General features: G+C 47.2%; 1 protein-coding gene across 7 annotated transcripts in view; it reads left to right on the top strand.

Moving 5' to 3' along the window:
* The window catches only part of PHF21A (PHD finger protein 21A), a 2,009,174-nt gene that overhangs the window by 1,314,329 nt on the left and 669,529 nt on the right, over positions 1 to 25,316 (top strand). For all 7 annotated transcript variants that reach the window (XM_069623242.1, XM_069623245.1, XM_069623243.1 and 4 more), the window contains exon 12: positions 1,152 to 1,231. In XM_069623242.1, the coding sequence (XP_069479343.1) occupies positions 1,152 to 1,231 (80 nt within the window). The remainder of the gene's footprint in view (positions 1 to 1,151; positions 1,232 to 25,316) is intronic.

Consider the following 25,316-nt stretch of genomic DNA (forward strand, 5'->3'; position numbering starts at 1 on the left):
TCAGTCCCCCTAAATCATAAATGAATGCCAAAGGGCAATTAGATTGAAAACAACTCATCATAAAAGTTAATGAAAAGTCCAGTAACAGCGTGGGATCTCAGGAAGTATTGTGAAGATTTACAAAAGTAACAGCCAAGCACAACCTAGATGCCTTCAGTGCCCTGAGATTTCTTTTGAACTATACCCAAGGACATTTGGTGCTCCAAAAGACCTTTCAAGAGGCAAAATCTGATTGAAGCATTTTGCTGCTTCTGCATTCTGCTTTCTAATCTATGATTTCTAGTTTTCAAGCTGGTACCTAATTTGGTCATGCAGTGTTTCAAAACCTTTTTGGTTCAATGGAAGGTCAAATCCATGATAATGTTTGCAGTGTTAATGTCCAACAAGTGTGGAGGAAAGGGGACGGGTCATAGGATTATATAAAAGTTAGTTACTGCTGTACTCCTAGTGTCTAGGCCCTTTCCTCTATATGCTTTTCCTCTGTCCAGTTAATGCAGCCACTGCTATTCAATATGCTTTCACTTGCCGCCCTGCCCCCCAATCTGCAGCTCCATTTTCAACTGACGGGTGCAGGGTATAAAATAGGTAGTGCCTTCTCACGGCTGTTCCATAAGTCACCTAGAGAACTTTTTGCAATTGTGCCAAGTTGCCTGTCCTATCTTTATAAAAGCAAGGATAACAGAAAAGAGTGGGTGATCTAGTGATTAATTAGCAATCGTTTTTTAAAACGCACTTCCAGCTCTCCTCCAGGCTAAGCTGGCAGGCCCCTTTTTAGTGTCAGGTTTTCTTTGTTTCAAATAGTTTTAGGTGCTTGTTGAGGCATTAAACGTAAATTTCAGTTGGCACTGCGATACAGTGGATTCCCAGGCGAAAGCAAGTTAAGGGATAGAAAGGCTGGACTTGCATCACTGTCCATTTAAAGTTTCTTTATCTACCCTCACACCCTTCCTCCTGGCCAAGATTCCTCCACTTACTGCATCTGTGAATAGTTTGAAGTCCGCAATTTGTCAATCAATTGTAAATCTTCTTTGAAATGTCATTTAATTAGAGCAGCGTCAAATGTTTACCTATCTGTTATTTTGCCATGATGGATGTAAGTATAAAAGCTTATTAAGCTAGCGCTTGATTTCATTCACTTTCTTTTTCCCCAGAAATCCAGAGCAAACGGCAAGAGAGGAAAAGAAGAACCACCGCCAACCCAGTGTACAGTGGTGCCATCTTCGAACCTGAGGTACCCCCACCTGTCCAACTCTAGAAATCCATACTGATTCTTAGGTTCTCCTCGCTCTGACCTGTCTTGGACTTGACATCAGTTAAAGCAAGCCAGACCAATTTGTGAAGCTTTGTGTTCTGTGCACCAGACCACAAGCCACAAAGTACTGTTTTGATCATCTTGGATCACGTTGGTGAGGTGAACAGTTTTAAATGCTGATATTCCCACATCTCCTTCAATGCACTGCTGTATGAACCGACAGCACCATTTTAATTTGGACACTGCCTCAGCTGGATCCCCCCTCGGCTCTTCTAGTATTCCTCAATCCGCACGTTTGAATGCTGGAGCCCCACTTGCTTTTCTAGCAGTATTCTTTCGAAGGGATTGTGTCCTCCGACATATTCCTTATCTTTGATGATTCGTCTCCAGCTTGCTGGCCTCGGAAATCTTTTTCAGCAGAGGGCGCTGCGCATCGAAGTCCGTCGAGTTGGAGTCCCTCGACAGCCACCGTATCGACAACGACGTCACCGTGCCCATAAATAGCCACGCGCAGTGTCCGTTGCTCAGTTCCGTTTTTCCGCGCTTTGTGGGGCCTCGGAATATCGTTGCTCAGTTCTTCAGTCAAATATACTTCATTATTCCTCGTGAATACCGACTCCTACTCAATGTCTTCCTCATCCGAACCGACGACTCCACGGTCTGGCTTCAAAAAATGTCGAGACTGTGGAAAGAAAATGTCGTTGACGGATCCTCACAGGATCTGTTTGTGGTGCCTGGGAGTCGAGCACCGTTGTTCGGAGTGCGAGGACTGCATGTTCATGACGGCGGAAGCCTTGAAGGAGCGTAAGGGGAAATTCGAGAGAGGTAAGGCAGTTAAAACTTCTTCAAAAGTTTCCTCGGCAGAGTCGAGACATTCGTCTCCTCGCCATCACAAAAGACATTCTCGTTCTAGATCTCGAAGTAGTTCCCATCACTCTTCGAGATCTAAGCATTCAAAAAAGACGTTCGAAGATCCCCTTTCCTCGACGTCTTCTTCCGTTTCCCCGAAAAGGGTCTCCTGCCCCACAAAACATAACTCTCAGGCTGAGTGGGAGGAATTCAGGAAAAAGATGCTTAGCGTCTTCAAAGCGGCCTCGACCCCCTTGAAGACTGCTGAGGGTGAAAGACCCGAAAGATCAAAACGCCGCCAGTCGCAGCACCCGGCGAAAGAAGCTACTCGAGGGCATCACAAACCCTCGAGTAAAGGCAAGGTCGCGTCTTAGACGCCATCGTCGAAGATCCCTTCGACGCATAGATCTGCGTCTTCGACGCCATTATCGAAGGGTTCTCCGACGCACAGGTCAGTCGATTCGACGCCGTCTTAGACACTGAGAAAGGACAAACCCACGGCCACCTCACAGCTAGTGGCCATACCCAGAGCCTCGATCACGAGAATGTTGTCGACAACCTCGAGTAGAATTCCGATACTCTAGAGTTCCTCGAGGCCTCTACCAACTTTCTCGACGCCTTTTTCGATGGCTTCGAAGCCTTTAACGTCCGCGTCGACAAAGTCGATGTTTTCTCAGCCAATTATGACGAATTTGGCCCCTTCTGCTCTGGAAATTGGATTTATACCATTTCCAAGATCTGATCATTCCAGAGCCTTAGCATCTATTTATGAGGAAGGGGAGAATTCGGATCAGGAGAGACCTTTTGAGTTGCAGGGATCTGCAACTCCTATACCAGAGGAATTTGCCTCTGAGGAAGGTAGGTTTAAGGACCTCCAAGAATCTTTGCATGAAGCAAGTGGGTTGTAAACTTCCCCAGAAGTGGAATTTGCCAAACCAGACCCAGGGGAACATACTGAAACCCTGTATAGAACCTTGATGGCAAGGATAATAGAGTTTATGGGGTGGTCTACACCTTCACCTGCTTTTCAGCAAGACAACCTCAGACATGTTGGTTAAAGGTCCACAGGAGGATCCTGTGGTGCCATTTCATGCGGCATTACAAAGGAAAATATTGGCAAACTGGGAAACCCTTGAGATTATCCCGGCGGTTAACGAAAAATTATCAGCCAAGTATAGGGTGTCTACTGCTGACCCTGAATATTTATCCAAACACCCAACTCCGGAGAGTCTGGTTGTTCATGCAGCAACTTCATCAGGTAGTAAATCAGCTTACCCTACTGTTCCACAGGACAGGGATGACAAGAGATATGATTCTATGGCCAAAAAAGTATTTTCTGCATGTAGCATGGCGTTGAAATCCATCAATGCTACTTGTACGCTCGCAAGGTTCAGCCACACACTTTGGGAGTGTGCTTAATCAACGGCTGACTGCCTCCCGGAGGGAGACTAAAGGGAAGCGTTTCTCAACATCAGTAAGGATGGTAAGGACGGAATGTGCGAATCCTTTCAGACTTGCATCGATTCTGCTGACCGCATCAGCAGGGCCATGGCGGCAAGTACAACAACCCGGAGATTTGCTTGGTTGTGAAAGTCTGGTTTTGCTCCAGATGTGCAAAAGCTTCAAACATCAAAGGCAGCAGCAAAATCCCTGGGAGCTGCAATCCGTCAGACACCATATCGCCCCTCAGGAACCTCTTGGAGAGGTAAGTCCTTTCGCTTCTATTCCGCATTCGGAAGAGGCAGAGGACAGCCGGTTCAAAGGGGTCAGAAAAAATTCACCCCAGGTGGACGGGTTAAAAATACAAAAGCTGCAGCAGCAGCAGGTACCTGGGCAGGTTAACTCAACATCTGACGGAATGAGAGGCTATTACGTCAGATGCTTGGGCATTGTAGAGAGTTTCCCAAGGTTACTGCCTGCCTTTTCTACGCATCCCTCAGTCATCCACCGGGGAACAGCTCTCTGAAAGTTCCAGATCCGCTCCTCTTGCAGGAAATTGTAGACCTGCTAGAGAAATATGCCATAGAACCGGTACCTGTAGCGGAGAGGAACAAGGGCTGGTACTCCCCCCTACTTTCTCATCCCGAAGAAAGACGATGCACTGAGACCTATCTTGGACTTACGAGAATTGAACAAGTTCCTCAGGAAGGACAAGTTCAAGATCGTAACTCTCTCTCAGATCCTTGAGGCCCTCCAGCTCCAGGACTGACTGGTATCTCTGGTCCTCCAGGATGCTTATTTCCATGTGCCAATCCATCTCAAACACAGGAAATACCTGAGGTTCGCAATTGGCGGCTCATCAATTTCGAGTTCTGCCATTTGGGCTGACCTCCGGCCGAGGGTCTTAATGTCGGTAGTGGCGGCAAGTCTAAGGAAGGGACGGATTCACGTCTACCCCTACCTGGACGATTGGCTGATCAGGGCTGTATCTTCGGAACACGCTCAGATCCAGCTAGATTATGTCTGCCACTTCCTTCACAAACTGGGCTTCTCCCTCAATTTAAAGAAGTCACAGATTATACCATCACAGAGGCTCCAGTTAATCGGAGTGGTCCTGGACACTTCTCTGGGAAAAGCCTCGCCACCAGAGGTGAGGGCTCAAGATATTCTGCAGATGGTCACCAAGTTTCAAAATGCCCAACATCTCCCAGCCTTTGACTTTTTGAGGTTGCTAGGCCTCATGGCATCCTGCATCTCCCTTGTCCCAGAGGCTCGCCTGAGAATGAGATCTCTCCAGTGGGCACTAAGAACCCAGTGGTCGCAGTTCTCAGGAAAAAGGACAGATCTCCTTCGGATTCCGGACAAGGTAGCCCAAGACCTTCAATGGTGGGCTTATCGAGAGAACATTTTGAAAGGAGAACTGTTTTGGCAACCATGGCCGGAGATAACAGTAGTCACGGACGCCTCACTCACGGGGTGGGGAGCCCATGCCAACGACCTGACCATCAGCGGTCGTTGGTCTCCATCGGAGTCCAGACTACACATCAACCTATTGGAGCTGAGAGCGATCAGACTAGCGCTGAAAGCTTTCCTACCATCAGTACAGGGAAAAAATGTCCTGATGATGGACAACACAGTGGCCATGCACTACCTCAACAAAAGAGGAGGCGTGGGATCACTGCCACTGTGCAGAGAGAGGCAATGCTGGTTTTGGGCAATTCGAGAAGGAATCGCTCTATCGGCAGTTCACCTAGCCGGAGAGAAGAACTTGACAGCGGACCACTCTGAGCAGGCATGGCACATTCTCCCACGAGTGGGAACTAGCTCAGGAAGTCCTTCAGGAGATCTTCGCCCTTTGGGAAACCCCTCAAGTGGATCTGTTCGCCACCAGTACCAACAGGAAGTGCGACCTGTTTTGTTCAAGTGAATTTCCCCCGAGAGGAGCTCTAGGGGACGCGTTCGTAGTGGACTGGGAGTTTCCACTCCTGTACACGTTTCCACCAGTCCCTGTCATTCCTCAAATGATCAGGAGGTTGAGAAGATTCCGGAGGACCATGATCCTAATTGCCCCAGACTGGGGCAGGAGAACGTGGTACCTGGACCTTCTGGACAGGTCCATCTGCCCTCCAATTCGCCTTCCACTCAAGGAGAATCTTCTCTCAGAGAAGGGAGGTCAGGTTCTCCATCCAGACATCAGAACCCTCAACCTTCACGCTTGGCTTCTGAAAGGTTGAGATACAAGGATTGGGACCTCCCTGATGACGTGATGGAGGTGTTGCTTTCGGCCAGAAGGCCAGCAACAAAGTCTTTATACCGCTGCCGTTGGAACAAATTTTGCAGCTGGTGTAGAGAAGAGGATATCGACCCCTTTTCAATAGGTACACCAACGGTGTTATCCTTTCTACTCTATTTGGCAAATTCAGGCCTTCAAGTTGGCACTATCAAGGGCTATCTCGCAGCGCTATCGATCTTCAAACGCACTGCAGAAGAGCCATCGTATTTCAAATTACCCTTAGTAGTACAATTTCTAAAGGGATTAACTAATGTCTATCCTCCAAGACCATTCCAAGTTCCCTTATGGGACTTAAATTTAGTCTTAAATTTCCTGATGGGTACTCCTTTCGAGCCACTCCACTCTTGTTCGCTAAGATTTCTCACCCTTAAAACTGTCTTAGTGGCACTAACATCTGCTGGGAGGGTGAGCGAGTTACAAGCTCTGTTGTAAACCCCCTCATACAATTTTTCATAAAGACAAAGTTGTCCTAAAGGTGAAGCCTAATTTCCTCCCAAAGGTGGTTTCTGAATTCCACATCACCCAGAAAATTACATTACCTTCATTCTATACTCCTCCCCATCCGGGGAAAGAGGAAGAAAGGCTACACAGGTTGGACCCAAGGCGGGCTTTAAGCTTTTACATCAGCAGACTTGCTAGGATTTGGCAAGTAGACCAACTGTTCGTAGGTTACTCAGGGCACAAATTGGGACTACCGATAACAAAACAGACCATTTCCAGATGGATTATTTTGGCCATTCTGGAATGTTACAAACTAGCAGGGAAAGAGCCTCCTCAAAATCTTAGTACTCCTTCAACCAGGGGTATTGCAGCCTCTTCGGCCCTCCAAAGAGGGGTTCCGGTTCGAGATATATGTGCGGCTGCCACATGGTCGTCCGCACATACCTTCACAAGATTTTACAACCTGGATTCCTCCTCTAGTCAAGAGACTAGGTTTGGCAAAGCATTCTGTTCATTCCTAAAAGGAAACATTGTGTTTTTACTCCCACCTCCAATTACACAACACTGCTATGGGAGTCTATCAAAGATAAGGAATACGTCGGAGGACACAATCCCTTCGAAGAACAAGTTACTTCTTACCTGGTTACGTTCTTTCGATGGGATGTTCCTCCGACGTATTCCTTATCGCCCCTCCCATCCATCCCCGCAGTAATACTTCCCTTGTGGGTGCAGTTTACACTCCTTCAAGGTCAATAACCAATTCAGGCATGACTCATTTTATGCTACAAAACGGAACTGAGCAACGGACGCTGCGCGTGGCTATTTATGGGCATGGTGACGTCGGCGCCGATACGGTGGCTGTCGAGGGACACCAACTCGACGGACGTTGATGCACAGTGCCGTATGCTGAAAACATTTTCAAAAAACAAAAAGCTGTAGACGAATTATCAAAGATAATTAATACGTCGGAGGAACATCCCATCGAAAAAACTTTACCAGGTAAGAAGTAACTTGTTCTTCTGGAGCAAGAGTCCAAAGCTTTTTCATGACGTTGGCACTCAGGAAATATTGCTGGGTGCTAATAATACGGGGTTCTACGTCACAGCTCCATTTTGCCGTCCCCTGGTTTGCAACACCCTTTCAGTTGCCCCGTCGATGTGGTTTGGGGCCTGTAAGTGATATCATGCATACATCTTCCCCAGTGTCCTTCATCTGCGTTCTTTTGCACCTGCCTTTTGTATTCCAGTAACCTACCACCATGTACTATATCATTCCACCTCTGTAGTTTTGCTTTATGTAAATCCCACTCTGCTCTTTTAGCACAACTCGCACCGAAAAATTAGAACTGATACTGCTCAGCAGCCAGTGCATCTCACAACCTCTGTTCAGCTCTAACTGCTATTACAGTAGCCAGACCAGCCTACAGCTCTAACAGTTTCCCTCATTCCTTACCTGCAGCACCTCTGGCTAATCTACAGTGTATGTCCATGAACAATATGCAATCCTTTATGCCATTTCTACAGTTCCCCAATACACCAGGTCTGATTATTTATAAAAAAGGAAGGGGGGGGGGGAAATCTGTAAAGGCTGGTAGGAGAACAAAGACAAGGCTCAAATGGACAAAAAAAGCACTCTACAAGCAGAAAATACTTTGTATAGATATCCTTTGCAAAGGTAGAATTTTAATGGGTAACATTAAAGACGGACAAGGAAAAAAAAGAAATTCATGAACTCTATACATGCTTGTCAACAACTGAATGAGCGAGTGAATATCGAAAGGTCGGGATGTATGGTTTATAGGAGACCTTTTAACAAACTAACTAAAACTGATTAAGGAAATGCCGCCAGATGCACTTCATCCCATGTGGAATATGCCACTCTGTGTCATGTTTATTCACCCACTTGATATGGGGTTGATGTTGGAAGACCGAAGAAGGGAAATGCCATCATTTAGTCAAGATATATTACTTATTCTAGGCATCGTTTTAACAAGTCAAGTTAGGTAGAAGGCATAGCATGCTAAACTAACTAATTTGTACAAAATATAACGCTACACTAATTTTATTATGGAATGAAAGTTCTACATCTAATTTAATTAAAATATAAAACATGCACAACTTCTGGCTGATGCACTGGAAGTAACTATTTCAAGAAGTGTTTGGTGTGATGGATATCGCAAACTTTCCATAATCTTACATTAGTCCAACATTAAAAAAATACATATGACAAATATAATTCTTTACTTCCACTGATATAAAACAGAAATGAATAAACCTTACCCAAAAAACTATTTGCCATAAATTTAAAAGGCTCCCTTCCTTTATCAATCAGTTACTATACCTGTCCATAATTTAATTAAGGTGATAGTAAATGAAGGTAGCCTTCCTGCTAAACAGCGCAACCAGAATGGATTTGTCAGCATTTCATAGTTGTGTCCACATTTCCCCCAAAATGTACTGTGCGTTTCATTTGTAGGTGGCTCGATCTAGGCCCAGTCAGGGCAGGTAACAATTTAATATGCAACACACAAAATATAAACAATATTTAGGGGAAGGCAATTTAAGTAAATTACCTCCTGTGGTTATAGCAAAGGAAAGGGTTGAGACACATTGTGTCAATAAGATTTTGCTTGTTATTTAAGGAGTCTAATTCCTTAACTTTTTTTAGTTCCTTCAGTACCACATGCAGCAATTTACAATCAACTTTCCATCCATTTCTAATAAAAAATGCTTCTTTCCTTTAGAGCCTGCCTATCCTTTTCTAACTAGCTTACTCAATATTAAGTCTAAGTCATCATAAGTTGTACACATTTGTAAATATGAACTTCCCCTCAGCAGTGCTAAGACAGTGGGCAATGATAGTAACCCCAACTCCAGCCCAATACATTGTATAGGAGGAGGTAATCCTGGGATAGTTCGCCAAGGTTTACCTTCTAGTTTATTTAGCCATGTGTATTGTTTATAGAGTAGCTTCTGAACCATATACTACAGTAGGAACTAAAGTTTGTTTATACACTGTGAGCAAACCTTTCATGCTATACCAACCTATTTTCTCAGGAACTCCTTTTATTGGTGCTAATTTAGGCTTGACTTTTTAACATTATTTCCCTTATGTTTTTCTCATTTTTGCCACAACAAAACAGAATGCTCAGGTAGATAAGTTTCCACTTTCCCAATATAGTTTCCAATTGCCATCGTTTAATATGATTACACCTTTGTTCCAAAATACATAATTTTAATCTTCTCAATGTGCGCTTTAGATCATTTCTAAGAGTACTGCATGACGGCTGCAAAAGATATTTTCAAGGCAATTGGGGCCTGATCTATCAATACAATATCTGTGTATCTCATTCATGGGATATTTATAATTGCAAATGTAGGCTGGAATTTAATGGCATGTATAGTTTCCGGCATTTTGGCTGTATACATATTGTAGAGTAGTGTTGCAAGGACCCATTCTTGTTTTAAATCACTGTTGGTATGAAATTGCTGGATAAACATGTCCTATTTTAACTTTTGTGTAGCTATACAGTTGCAAAATCATGTTGAGGCTGGCCTTAAGTATCCCCCATTTATATAATTTGTACCAAAACAACACAATCAACATTTTAAATTGCAGCGCAGTACTCTTACATCCTGTACCCTTTCTTCCATACTGCATGGGAGTCCCTCGCGAGGGATGTTAGACAGAACCTTTTTCTCCTCTAAATTTAGAGGCACACAAAGGTGCGGCCCTGGGAGCATATGCTGTCCTGACTTCGCTCTCTGACGCCACACCTCAGTCCCCTTTTCCGTGTTGACTTGAACGGGCCGAATTCACAAGCGCTCCTGGGTTTGGCTTCAGCCATGTAATTCCACGCGTGGATTCTTCCTCTAATACGTCTTCTTTTGTCTTTTTTCAATAGGTACTCGGTTCTCAGACGCCACAGCTCCTCCCTGGCCCATGTCGACTTCGACAGGGTTCAGCAGGTGCCCATCCTGCAACGGGCCCTTCCCAACTTCAGACCTCCACGCCCTCTGCCTACGTTGCCTTGGCCCAGACCACGGTTGGCAAGCCTCTTCGGCATGCAGTTTGCTGTCCTCAAAAGTGCTGAATAACAGACTAGCCAAGTGGAGGGAGCTGTTCCAGTGGTGTCCTTCTGAGGATCTCAAAAGTTTGGTGAAACATCAGTCCAAGCCTGTAGGGCCTGTATTTTCAACAGCACCTCGCAAGGGGGACTCATTCCCAGGGACTCTCCTATGCGGGAGGGACCGGTCTGGTCCTTATACCAACACACGCACCAAGGCTGTTACAGCTACCGGCCCTCGGGCTGAGGGGTTCTCGGATCCTCCCGGTTCCAAGGTTGAGGGACCACTAGGCTCTATTACCGGGCTTTGCGCCTGAGGGGCTCCGCCCTGTACCAGCATCATGGCCGGGGGGGCTACGCCGTGTTACCGGAAGCGCGTCCAAGGGAGCACCTAAACGCAGCTCTAACAACTCCCGGGTCAAGGTGGATACACCTACCGGGCAAGGGCCCAAGGAGCGCGGGGCAAGTCGCACGCCGCTCACATAAGAGACTTGCCAGTAGCTCGCACCAACGAACCGAGCAACACGTTGCAGCCACGTGGTAGGCAGCTCAACAAAATGGCCAACGTGCCAGAAAAGGACACCCGTTCGACGCCTCGGCAGGACTTTGGTGAAGAACGAGTATTGAGGTGGGACTGGCATCAACCAGGTACGTGGCCTACGGCCTACCCTTCTTATGCGCAAAGTTTTCCCTTGCATCTGTATGTACAGGGTTGGCAGCGGCCTCTGCTGCCTCTAGCTACCCTGTCAGTGCCCTCCTCCTCTTGTTCGGCCAGTGAGGACCTTTGAGAGGTACCTCGGCCTCATGAAGTCTCCAGATATGGAGGCCTCCCCCAGCCCCAGGTAGAACAGCCGGCAGAGGGCGTCTTCGCTGAAGTCCTCATGAGGCGCCCTTCTGCCAGAACTGGGATTCCACTGCAAACCTATGTAGTCTCCCTCGCCAAGAAGGGTTGTCTCAAACCCCACTCTGTCCAGCCATTCAACCGTCGCCTGGACGCCAAGTGCAGGCAGATGGAGGGGGGATACACTCTTGCTCTCCTCCCATCCTCAGCCTCACTCCTCGGTGATCGCTGCGGCATCACTGTACTCCAAGCCTCAGTCGTCCTCGTCTTCGCCATCAATGGCGCTGTTAGACAAGGAGGAGAAAACCTTGGAGGCATACGGTAAGAAGCTGTATTCCAATGCTTCCTTGCACCTGCGACAGGCCAACGCAGACGCCATGCTGGCAGCCGCTAACCCGAGATTATAGCGGGAAATTGCTGGATGCCTCCCGGAACTCCCCACCCACAGCCAATCACGTTTCAAGGCGGGGCTAGCCGAGGCCAAGCTCATGGCCCAGGATATCATGGAGTCCACGCTGGCACACATTGATACCTCTGGACATGAGGATGGCCTGGCTCCGGGCAACCAAGTTCAACCCAGACGTCCAGCAACGTATTCTATACCTGCCCTTAGAGGGCAGTGACCTCTTTCACTCCTGCACAGACGAAGAGCTGGACAAGAAGAATAGCTCTCAGACGGCTAAGTCTTTATTCTGACGAAGACCACGCCCAAAGCGTACTCTGTCTCAGCAACGCTCGGATAAGGGTCACTCATCTGGAGGCTTCCAGGAACGGAGGTCTAGACAGCTGGAACGCTCGCTGACGCCTAGTCGGCGCAAGCATCAAAAGGAGGGCCGGGGGGGGGGGGGCAAGGGCTTTTTCCAGTCCCCCTCCTCCGCCTCTGCCTCCGAGGGTAAAAAGTCTTGACAGACCCACTCAGGTCCACGTGTCGCCAGTGGGGGGCAGGCTTGTTCTTCACGTGCACTTTTGGCAACAGAAATTTGCTGACCCCTGGATCCTGTCAGTAGTATCCTCGGGGTACCGTCTACCTAATCCTGCCTCTCCTCCTCTTCCACAAGTTGGGACAGCAGCTCTTTTGGTGGAGATTCGGACGCTCATCCTGAGCCAGGCCATGGATGAAGTCCCAGCCTCCCAGCGAGGATCGGGCTTCTACTCCAGGATCTTTGCCATTCAGAAAAAGAACCATGCTGGCCTGAGAGTTGTACTGGACCTTTCCAGCCTCAACCTCTCCTTACCTCTCCAGAGGTTCAGGATGGTGATGCCAGCTTTTATTGTAGAGACATTTTGCAGGGGAGACTGGATGTGCTCCCTGTATCTGAAGGACACCTATCTGCACGTCTTAATCTGCCAACCCCATTGATCTTTCCTCTGGTACAGAATCATGGGCTGCCATTTTCAGTACAAGGCCCTCCCCTTTTGGCCTCAACTCGACCCCCAGTGTCTTTACCAGACTCATGAATGTGGTGGCAGCCCTCCTCCGGGCTCAGGACCTCCATATATACCCCTGCCTAGACGACTGGCTCATCACTGCTACATCTCAGGAAGCAGTTCACCACTCCTCCCCGGCACTGATGAACATGCTACATGACCTGGGCTTTTCGCTCAATCTCAAGAAGTCACAGCTGCAACCCATGCAGTCTTTGACCTTCCTGGGCCTCATCTGGGACACATGCTCCGAGAGGGTCTTTCCCTCGGAGGACAAGATCGCGGCAATCAGGAGGGCCTCGTCCCACTTTCTCAGCTGAAGCGCTACTTCGGCTTGGTGGTACTAGCATCTACTGGGACTTTTTGCAGCGATACTGTTGGCCGTCCCCCACACAAGACTCATAATGAGGAGGATTCAGCTCCACTTCGCATCGTTGTGGAACCAGGAGAGGGGCTCTCAGGCTGAAATTATCAAGATCCCCATCTCTCCCCACCCGGACCTTACTTGGTGGTCCAGGGACTTCAACCTGCGGACAGGCAGGCCCTTCCGGCCCCCCGTCCCACCGGTGACGATTACCAGACTCCTCCCTAGAGGGCTGGGGAGACACTCTGGGGGACCTCTCGGTCCATGGCACGTGGACCCATCAAGAACAAGAATGCCACATCAATTGGCTGGAACTGAACGCCATCTGGTTAGCGCTCAGAGCCTTCCTCCCACCTCTCAAGGGAAGGTTAGTCCTCATCCAGACTGACAACTCAACCAGTATGTTCTACATCAACAAGCCATGGGGGACCAGGTCCCCTGCCCTGTGCAGACTGGCGATCAACATGTGGGAATGGGCCTTGGAGAACAAGATTTTCCTCACGGGGGAAGCCAACCTGGAAGCGGACAGGCTCAGCAGGATGGGAGCAGACAACTACGAGTGGCAGCTGAACAACCTCGTTGCACAGGAGATCTTCCACGGTTGGGGCTTCCCCCAGGTGGATCTCTTCGACCACCAGGCACAACAAGAAGTGCTCCCAGTTCACCTCCTGGCAGGGGCAGGGGCAGGGCCTAGGCTCCCTAGGCGACGCCTTATGGATCCAGTGGAACGGCATGTCGGCATACGCCTTCCCGCCCACTCCACTGATTCACAGAGTGCTTTGCAAGTTCGAGTCTCACCAGCTCAACCTCATTCTGATAGCTCCATGGTGATCAGCCAGGCCACGGTTCTCGATGCTGCTCAGTCTCTCGGCGGTCCCTCAATCCACCTCCCGACGGGCCCAGCACATCTGACACAGCAAGGGGGCAGGGTCGTCCGCCCCGCAGAAGCTGGCCCTCACAGCGTGGTTCCTGTGCAGGTGACACTCAGCCACTTTAACCTATCCCAGGCCAATCTGGAGATCATACAGGGGGCTAGGAGCAAGGCTACCAGGACCCAGTATAAAAGTAAATGGACCAGGTTCTGCCACTGGGCTCACTCCAAGGATATCGACACGTGCCGCACATACCTCTCAGCCATTGAGGCCTACAGGTATTCGGAGGAGGGGGTCTTCTCCTCCTCCAACCTGATCGTCAGGAGACATTTGGCCGGACTCACTAGACTCTACCCGCCCATCAGGAAGCCACACCCCGTGTGGGATCTGAACCTAGTCTTGGACGCTCTCGCGCACTAGCCATTTGAGCCTATGGTGACCGCGGACATCAGGCTGGTCACCATCAAGACGGCTCTGCTAGTCGGCCTCACATTGGCGCGCAGGGTCAGCGAGATCCAGGCCCTAGTCGCCTCAGGGCCGTACACCTCCTTTCACAAGGATAAGGTGGTCATGTGGACCCATTCGGCATTTCTACCTAAAGTGCCATCAGCCTTTCACTACGAAGAGATTGTCCTTCCTACATTCTTTGCGGACCTGAAGGACGAGCCTCAGAGTTCTGCACTGCCTGGATGTCAGGTGTGCCCTGAAATTCTACCTGGATAGGACCAAGGGCGTCCGCAAGTCAGATGCCCTATTCATCACTTTTGGAGGCGCCAGGCTACCAGGCCTCCAAAGCCTCCATCTCTGGCTGGATGGTCTCGACCATCAAAGAAGCGTACGAGAGCCAGCATAGACCCTTCCGGCGAACATGCATGCGTACGCGGTCGGGGCCAAGGCAACGGCCATCGCCTTTCAGCACCATGTCCCCTGGCAGGTCATAAGCAGGGCGGCCACATGGGCCACTCCATCGGCTTTCTGCAAGCGTTACTGTTTGGATGCTGGCTCCAGATCGGATGCGGCTTTTGGACAGGCGGTTCTCCGGAACCTGTTTGCTTAAGGAGGGTCTCCTCTCCACCCTGGGACTACATGCAGTTGTAATCGCCCATGCAGTATGCCGGAAAGGGGACGGAACGTAAGAGTAATTTATAAATTACTCACCATAGTGACTAATGTACTCTTAGTCCATAGTCCCCTTTCCTCCATACGTCCCACCATCCTCCCCCCTAATAATCTGGTGTCATTAGGCAATGGCAAAGCTATTGTCGACGCATCTTTGGGGACTGAGGTGTGGTGCCGGAGGGCGGAGTCAGGGCAGCGCATGTTCCCTGGGCCGTGCCTCCGAACGCCTTTAAATTTAGAGGGGGAAGAAGATTTCTCTGGTGAAAAAGGTTCCGTCTCGCGTGCCTCGCGAGGGACGCCCATGCAGTATGGACGAAAGGGGACTATGGACTAAGAGTATGTAGTCACTACGGTGAGTAACTTGTAATTAATCAATAAACGCAACATAGAAGGATGGGGTGGGGGGTCCAATTCACTTAGCTCAACAAGTCAATAGATGTAGCAGTAAGATATTAGGTGCAGTGGCAGAACCACTTGCAAACCCATTCTGAAAGGAATGTTGGAGCCTCTTGTCATTTGCCCATTTAGTCAATTCTCGAAGTAGTATACTGGCGACTATTTTGCTGGAAGCATCCAAAAAACCTACCACCCTTTTTAATTTAAGTTATTAAACGGGACTCCTTCCATGAAGATTGAATAAGGTTATGCTTCTTTATTTTCTTAACGAGGGAGTATAATACACATGCCCAAAGAGCCACGTACATTTTAAGGATGTTTGCCAATCCTTCTGTCAAAGGGCTTGTGGTTTTTTTTTTTATTGTGTAATATTAAGTATATTATCCACAGGGTGTAAAAAAAATATATAAGCCTTACCTATTTTTAACTCGCACAGAATATCAGCTTCTATTCTATTACACAGTGTTTCTTCAATGTATTCACACCAAACATCTTCAGAAATTGGGTTAATTTGTATCTTGTCAACACTTCCATGTATATATTCAGTACCAGATTTTGTTTGTAATCATTCAGTTTGTGTCATGAACATAAGTTGCCATTGAGCATTAATAACAGAATACTTGTAGATTTTATACTTTCTTTTGAGTTCTTTTTAATGATTATGTGCGTTCTGCATTACTTAATGAGTAACATTTCCCGTAGTTACCAACAGTAGGTCATTGTGACCGTTTTTGGTAAGCAATTTACACAACATATATCAGCTGATTAACTTTCTTGTTTTCAGCATGGACTGAAAATGCAGACTTTATATCCAGTGAACCAATTTTCCAGATGAGTTTGAGTGAGGCCACTTTATATCATTTGCAGCAATATGTTCACTAATGGCTCTTATGATGGTCTAATACCACCTATTAAGATTTCCAGATGGATTTACATGAGCTCTGACCACTGGAAGCCTTTTTATCTGGGTCTAGATTCAAAACTAAACTCAATATGGCATGGTCATTATGTGAATTAGAAATAATTGATAATTGTTTTACTTCGGACAAGTCCATGCTGCTCACAAAAAAATAATCAAATATAGCTACATTTTGTCCCATCCAAGTTGAGCTTTCTGGGCTATTCCCACTAGTCCTACCATTCAGCATCATGAAATAATGTCCTGTCATCAATTCAAGCTAATTTTTCCTCTGTTTATTACTGTTGGGGTGCAGCAAAAAGTCGTCCCAAGCATCACAATGTGCATTCAAATCACCCCCCGCCATAACCATAGCGCTAACATTTTTGTTAAATGTATCATTATCTCCTTTGTTCGGATACCTCTGTAGAAGGGGGTGGGTGTCATTGACATTAATCTGCATACTCTTGCATCTCATCCTCTTTCCTCCTTACTTATGGGAGTTTGTCCCATGGGGACTGGACCGGAACACTTTGCCACAGCACAAAGTAAAATGTTCCCTTTAAGAAATTTGGATTGCCAAGTAGGCAGTGGGCGTGGTTAGACCTGCAGACTGGTCCTACCAGCAACACTGTACAGTCCTTTTTTCCACTCCGATGGGGCTGGATGCTTTCACAGCATGTTTGTGCACTTGTTTCCTCATTCTATTTTTCTTTACATTATTTGCTAGCTGGCAACACCCGTTACGTTTTTATGACTGGCATAACCACCTTCTCTGCCTGCGCCTCTTGCCACAGGCATTTTCTTGGTAGTGGATACCCACACGTGATGCCTAGAGTGTTTATACCCGACCATCGGTGGGTGGCCTGTTTCTCGTGCTTTGCCTTTTTTCCCAGAACTCTTTGAAGAGTACAGAGAAGTGTTTTGCACGTCACTTCCCAGCGAGACCAAGGAATTTGTATCATCGCAGTTGCTTAAACGGGCAAGTTGGGCACCCCACCCCAAGCTGGATGGACTCTAGTCCTGCTGTGGTTAGCCACCGCTTTACCAGAGTCCGCTCCAAGGCCATCTCGGCTTCTACCGGTGTGTGCACCGATGTCCAAGCGAGGACTTTAAATAGAGCCATCTCCAAGGCCAATCCGGCTTCTACTGCTGGTAACACAGAGGGCCCTTTGTAGTCTATTAAGCATCGGCGTCAATGAGCCTACCGGGGCAAAGGTCCTCAAGGGTCTGCAACCTTCTAGAGATTCCTCTAAAGTCTGTTACCGGAGTTTGCTCCCATGACTCCAGCGTCTCATGATACAAAGCTCTGCATTGAGCAGCACTCCCAGCGTGTCTACATTACCTCACTATGCCGTTTCTTCAGAAAAGACAGGTGAGGCACCATCCCTACCTAAAGCTAGTGTGGCACACTTTCCAGACCAACAGTCTTTTTGCAAAATGGCAGCTAGTGAGCAGGTAAAGTTTCATACGCCGTAAGCTTCAGTGTCCCGAGTGGCTGATGACATTTTGAAAGTATCTTCTCCAGATTTTGTGGTAACTTTGCCGCATCAAATTCCACTGCCACCAACCTTGCATGAGAATGGTTTTGTGAAGGTTCAATGGACCACTTTGTTGACCACACCCAGTGCCATCATCCGCCCCCAGATTTGGGGCTCCTCCCCTAGTTGGACAACCATCTTGGTACCCATCACATACTACAGCTACTTGCACACCAACTGTCTCTTCGTCTTCACCTTGCATGCCAATCCTATGAAGGCTTACTTCAGAAATTTGAATAGAGGTTATTCTCTAGTATGGGGTCTTAAATGGATTCACATGCTCCTGAATAGTCCCTTTCGTCAGACTGGGGATCCTCAGTAATATTAAAGCAGTTTTGCTTTAAAGCTAAAAACTGATTTTCACTCCTGTAGCCTATTACTGTCACTTTGGGTCATAGCGCCCCAGCCAATGACATTTATTCCCCCCCTCCCCACCCCATTAAGCTCCAGCCATCTTCATATTTTTACTGCATGTTTTTTGTTTTGAGTCCTTATGATTTGCTCCTCGAAATATCGATAACTTTCCTATTTTTGTGAGAACTTGTCTCAAACTCTTTAGTGACTGTGTGACTACTGGCAGCGGGCACCTGTTGCCGGGCGAGATCCATTCCACTGTCAGATCTCCAGACCATGTGAGGCCGCAGGTCAAGCTTGGCCCTTTCTACATGCACCATAGCAGACACAATGAGAAAAGGCCTCTTCAGGGCCTGCTGGAAATGCGGCCTGAAAAACATCTTTGTTAAAGTTCGGCATCTCAAATGCATCTACTGCTTGCATCCCTACCACGACGCAGACAGATGTTCCATCTGCCAGGCCTTCTCTTCCAAGACGCTGAAAGACCGTCAAAGATGGTTAGTGGCTTGGATTTGTAGGGTAACCACTACATCCAGACATAGAAAAAAGTATCTGCTAGGGAAAAAGGCTAGGTGCCCCCTTTTTTCAAGAAGAACAAGAGCTTTATTTGTATATAAAAAGGAAAATGGCGACAGGTTATTAAGTCCGCTGCCACAGAGCTCTCTGCCTTCATCGAAGCAAACCTCACATTATAAGCATCTAAATAGTCATAATTGATGCATTCTATATAGTGTTCACCCCCACCCTCATTGGCTACCGCCTATTTACATGCTAATATTCACATTTAGACCACTCTCCGATTGGCTGTCTCATCTTCTCCATACGTGGGTAACCACCTCTTCACCTCGAGATGCTGTAAAGTGATTGATTAGACTTTAAAATGCACCACCCTGTCTTCAATACTAACCACGTGATGTGCACCTGGTCTTCAACATGAACACTGCAGATAACTTTGAGGTCAGCCTCGTCTTGCAAATGCAGCAACTCTTTTCTCATCCCAGACATGCAGGCACCCCCGTATGCCTCCCCGCTGCAATCTTATAAGTATTGGCATCGCCCTTTGCTCTCCCTGGTAAAAATCATGGCCCTTGTTGTTCTCTGCTCCCTCCTGTATCTGCTACTCCTCCCAAGAGGTAGGCCTGTTAGCCCACTAATCCATCCAATTCATGTAGGATTTAAGAGTCTTATTCCTAAGCATCTGTTAGTTGTGAAGGCATCATGAAGCAAGACATAGACAACAAACTTAAAGTTCAAAATAAGATATTCAATCAGATGTCAGGATGGTTGAAGGCCTAACTTGCCCTATGCGAAGGTGGAATTTCCCTTCCTGAATGAAACTAAGGAAAGTCTGAGTCAGGAAGTTCAACTTAAGTCTGTGTCCAAAACCTATCCTTGCCCTCAAAACTAAAGCTAAACAATGTGTAAAGATGTCAATAATAAAAGAAATGGTGTTTAACACAAAGTTCTAAGCTTTTTCCAGCTCCTAGCTTCCTCTTCAGTTCCTCTTCCCCAAGTACAACAAAATTCCACAAATCCTTGAGGTTCCCTTCCCCAAGTTCAAGGCAACACCAGCATCTCGCGGGCTCCATCCTCAAGACAGCATTGCAGTTCATCAAGTTTCACGGTTCCCTTCCCCAAGACTTCAACATAGCAACTTATACTGGTATCAGTCTTTGAATGTTTAACAAACCTCACGGTCAACTTGACACTCATTCTGGATTGTATGAACAGTTAATTCACAGTGTTCCTTCTTAGTTTCTTTCACAATGTCTTTGGCTTTCACAATGGAGGGTTCCCTGGTCTAGGCACAGTTGGAACCTTAGGCTCTTCAGCCCACACTGTTTCTTATGTATCTGCCCTGTGTACAGATTCACATATCCTTAGCTGCTTCTTATCGGCCTCTTGGCTTTATGTGCTGTTTCACAATCTGCTGGCTTCGCCCGATTAGCCTCTTGGCTTTTCTACAATTTGTCACACATCCTATGCCAGTCTAGGGCCTTGCTGCACTGTATTTAGTCACAAGGTCACTTTGCAGTGGTCTTATTTTATTCCCCACCTTTCTGTCATGCTCTTTCACCCTGTGTCCATATTTCATCTGTTGCTTTGAAATGGGTGCTTCCTCATTTAACTTTCATTAACTTGCAGCTTTGATCTCAAAATTTTCATTCAGGTCGGTATTCAATATTCATGCTTTTTCCATAATTATTTACTTTGTTGCTTGGGTTTCATTCCCACTCTGTGCATGCTTTTCAGCTCACAAGGCACTGATTCAGCTTACATCCAGCCCCCTCTGAGAGCCCCTGTCTCGTGTGATGGTCCCTTTCACTCACCTGTCTCCAGCGGTACTGTTGGGTAACTGCGCATGACGACTTCTGCTCCGCCTGCCAGCTTGCCTTTGATTGTGAGCCCCGCTCACATTTTCTATACCTCTGCGATCTCCGGCAGCTCCTCTCTGCTTCCGCAGACGCTGTCAGTGGTTTGCTTTTTTTCCTTGCTTGCAGCTCCAGTTGCGATTATAGAACCACAGAGGCTCTCACACCGGAGGACTTCCAACGGCTAACTGCTCCTGGGCTCCACAGGTCTCCGGGATAGACTACCACAGCCTCTGCAGGACCCACAATGGCTTGCCTCCTCCTGAGCAGGGTACCCTGCTGGTCTCTCCCACACAGGCCTCGCTGTTCTCCATTTTTGGTCTCTTGGTCTCCTCTTCTACACCTGCAACCCCTTGACAGGTTGCAGGTGTGAGCTTTTAATTGGACTTGGCTGACCTTCACAGTGCTCTGCAGATATCTTCCTCTTCCCAGTACTAGAGTGGTGAACTGAAATACTAGTGTTCACCACTCATGGTTTCTTCTTCCTCATCCCAGTACTGTCATAGGAAAATTGTGGGACAAGGATGGGAGTTCTTTTACAATAGCCCACAGAGGCCGGGGGAGGGTTAGGTTGGTCTTTAATATGGAAAGGAGATACCATGTCTCACCCTGGGCCCCTCTTCACCCACTTTCTGGTGCTTCTAGAGTGGTAATATCCCTGGATACTTTCCTGTCCAGTATGACCGCGATAGCAATACCCCATAACTGCCTCTGGGATAGAGGGTTCTTCCTGAAAGGGAAATGCGGAACACCACGTCTAGCCCGAGGACATCTCATTCCCCATCCCCAAGGATCCTCCACCCAGATGATCCTCCCTCGCTTCTCCACCGCCAGGGGCATGTTCCAAAAGGGAGGGCCTTTCCCTGGCTACCGTAGAAGAGGACCCAAGGGTAGTAGATGTGCAGACGCCTTCAGGTTTCTTACATAGTTCAAATAGAATGATCATTATTCTGGGGGGTGCTGGTGTCCTAAATCTCAGCTCGTGTTTTGGCAGCTCAAAATCTCTGCCCTGTCTCCCATGAGTATGGCCTTCGTACTGTGTCGTAGCCCTTCTACAATTTAGCTACTCGCATTGTTCAAAGGTTTAACGACATACATTTGTATGCGAGTATGCCTGAGGGTTCCTTACTGTGCCTGGGAATTGTAATGAGATAACGAAGCAAGAGAAGGGACCTCGTTGTTATGTGTTTCCAACACAGCATGTGAGGATTTAGGCCTACTCTCAAATGCAGTATTAATTCAGGTTATAGATGTCCCACACATGCAATGCATTCTACAGAACACTATTGCAAAGTAAATGGTTAGTTTCCCTTGTAATGTCTCTCCATTGTGTATGATTGGAGTTATAGTTTCCTATAACTTTTGGACTTGGACAGGGTGGCCCCTTTGGGCTTCCCTGTTAATTTCTCTTTAATGTTCTTGGGTGAACTACTGTTGTCAAGGGGTAAAGGGGGATTTTCATCAATTTTATATAGTGAGGCAGCTTACTCCACCTTTTGTGGAGTGCTGGGGGATACAATGTATCCCCTTGCTTACTTAGAATTGCAATTTTACTTGAATGGCTGGTGGCAGTGGTTTTACCCTAGTGACATTTAAATTTTATTACTCGCAGGCTGTTAAATCAGCCTCAGTAACACACAGAAGGGCCACCAGTTTGCTAAAAGGGTGGGCTCCTTCTTTTTTCGACATTTCTCATTTGCTTGTAGTTTGGGGTCTACCCCCGCAATTCTAGGCGGGAACGACCTCAGGGGAAGCGTTTTCTTCGGCTGGAGTACTTTGTTTTCCATGTCCAGGCTCCAGTGTGTCTGAGAAGGCAGGAAGCGAGGGAGGAGTCCAAAACCCTGCAGCCCTTTGTCTTTCATCCTGCCTGAACAGAACCTAGTCTCAATGGGGGGGGGGGGGTTTGAGGGGGAGCTGGCTGTTCTGATTGGACAGCCAGACCACCGTTTCTGTAAACTGCAGGGAGAGATTGTAGATGTTGTACTGTAGTTCCTGATAAATACTCCAAACCTGGAAGCTGCTGACAAGTCGACCACTGAAGATGAAACTGAAGAGGGAGATGAAGAAAAAACGTCTGTTGCGATTTTCAGCGACTGGAGAGCCTGCTGTGTAACCAGAGCCTAATGCAACCCTTCCTTCCAATGTACCTGGGGGTCCCGAAAACGTTGACCCCTACCCAGAGGCTTGTGGGATTCACTAGTCCCAAGACCTGCATTTTGAGCCATCCCATGGCGTGCTGCAACCTTCCTGGGCTGCAAACCGCCTATAGCCTGGGACCTCAAGCCTGAATCTGCTGCATGGGCCTCCAAAGTCCAAATCCGTCAAACTACTGTTGGATCTCCAGAGACACCATTCAAATTCCTGAAGTCCTCTCAACAGAGTGCATGACCGATGGAGTGAAGAGAATCCAACCAGCGATATTCGTTCTTCAACTGGCTTCTGTAAATAGATGCCAAGTCCACAGAGACATGATAATCCATGAAGAAACCTTCGCTGGAATCCTCTTTTGACGACTGCTGCTACATGTTCTCATCCAGTGTCCATTTATTTTGTCGCCAGACCAAGAATCCAGGGACCGGGTCCTGTGCTGCTGCATCGTGAAGGCATCCACACAGCTCTTCTTTTCTCCTAAGCTACTGTGTGGGCTTGGGTATTACTTACATTAAGTCTGGGGTGCATCCTGCGAGGCTGAGTGGGTGATTTGTGTGGTTGGAAGTTTGCCCATACCACTTGGCCAGGCCTAATGTTGGAACACATATAGGGAACCTTCTGTGAAGTCCCTGAGCACTGAGCACTTTAACTCTGAAAGCGAGTACTTAAAGACGATCCCCTATGGGATTTTGTCTTTCTTGCCACTGAACCCTATCTCAACCTGCCTACAGCTGGCACCTAGACATACTTACCGTAGAAAATGTATTGTACACTTCTTAAGGATACTAGGTATAATTAGCTATTGGGTAGCGGATAGTTATGTACCAATAGGTCAATTACTTACCTTGAAATACATTGCATCTTTCTTAAAGTCTAATAGGTTTGATTTCCCTGATTTGCTTAGCGCGTTATAAAATAGTTATTAAGTGTTCATACTAGTAGCTTGAGTCCCTTCCAGAAAGTATGAGTTGTTTTACTAGCTCTGAACTGAGTTCTAAAAAGTAATGTTGCAAGGTGTATACTTTTAACAGGGTTGGTTTATTATGTGATTTCATAACTGGATGTCACTGCATAACTGACTGGGTAAACTACCCTTGAATTACTGATGGGGTTCTGAAAGTATATATAACCTAGTTTTAGTACCCAAGAATAGCTGACTTCCATTCTGAATGTGTTATAGGTTTGACTAAACTGGGCTACTGAATGTATTCCCAATAAGGTTATACATTGGGTTATAGCCCATAAGTATTGAGTTGGTTTTTATAATTGTGTTTGTAATATGTTATAGTACTTATTGCCCCACGATTTATCTGGGCCTACTTGTATATAAATAAACACTTTTATTTTTACAATACAGTGTTTCTTTGGACCATATGTATGCTACACTTTTTTTGTAACAAGCTAAAGCCATCTCTCCCTCCTAATATAAGCCTGGCTTCTGTCCATGCTTCCACGTTCTCAGGTGTACAGCCTTATACTAAGAGTGAAGCTTATGTACTGCCTCAGATGTACAGTTTTATGAAGCCCTTAGTTGGACTTTAGAAAAACTATCTGAACAATCCCTGCCCCCTACACCACCCTGTACACGTTCCCCATATGCTAATATATTTTCCATAATATAAATTGTTTGGGAGAAGCTGCTATTTGAACGTGCATCCCAACATTCCCCCCTAAAGTTAATCTTCCATTAACTTCTCTCTTTCTCTCTATCAGCTTCATCCTTGGGAACCCATGCCCTGCACATGTGACACAAATTTTCCCCCTTCCCTGGCATATTTCTCCAGAGCACATAAGATGTATACAGTCCCCGTCTGTTTCTAAACTTGGTGCTCGGTATAATTTTCTGGATCTGGTGGGGGAGAGGTCAATGGCCCCAGGGGGAGAGGGGGTATTTGGGTCTTTCAACTCTGACCATACGTGGCTTATTTGGGTCTTCAGTTTGAGTATATCCTTTATACCTGGGAGAGCCATTCCAGTCCCAATGGTGACCATCATTGCGCTTTTTGGTATAGTCTTTGCACAGCATCGAAGCAACATCTGACACATCTGACACGTGCAGAACACCAGTAGGAACACCACAATCAGAACCAATAGCTTCACCACTGCCCAAAGCCAGGATGGCGCCCATGAGAACATGTCCAACCAATCTTCGGCATGCACACCCTTTTCACTTTCCATGCCAGTTTTTAACTTGTGCATGGCCCCTGTAATGTGTGTTAGGGGCCCGTTCCGTGCAACATTTGGGGATTGTAGGTGCAGCAAGAGAACCCTATTTTTTTGCGCGCACACACACCCTTACATCTCCGTCAGAAGATCCAGGATGCAACGGTTTTGAAATGTCATCAACCAGATCGCCACCAACTCACTCTTGATAGTATTTAGTCCTTGTTCGATATCCTTTGCCAACTGGATCACTTCCCATCGTACCATATGCAGCCATTTTGCATTGGCTGCAGCCTGGACCCCTGGCATCAGTAAAGAGGCAAATAACACTTCTGTCTTGGTGTACAGCTGGTATTTGTCTGGAATTGCCTTGAGCAGCTTGGGTGAATCTTCTGACAGATAATTTGATCCCTTCCTTCGCAACTTCACCGACTGCCGCTTCGTCCCGGGGGTTGGATTGAAGCTGGGTTGGATTGTGA

Source organism: Ambystoma mexicanum, chromosome 11 (assembly GCF_040938575.1).
Source record: "Ambystoma mexicanum isolate Mex_15411 chromosome 11, UKY_AmexF1_1, whole genome shotgun sequence".
Lineage (NCBI taxonomy): Eukaryota > Metazoa > Chordata > Amphibia > Caudata > Ambystomatidae > Ambystoma > Ambystoma mexicanum.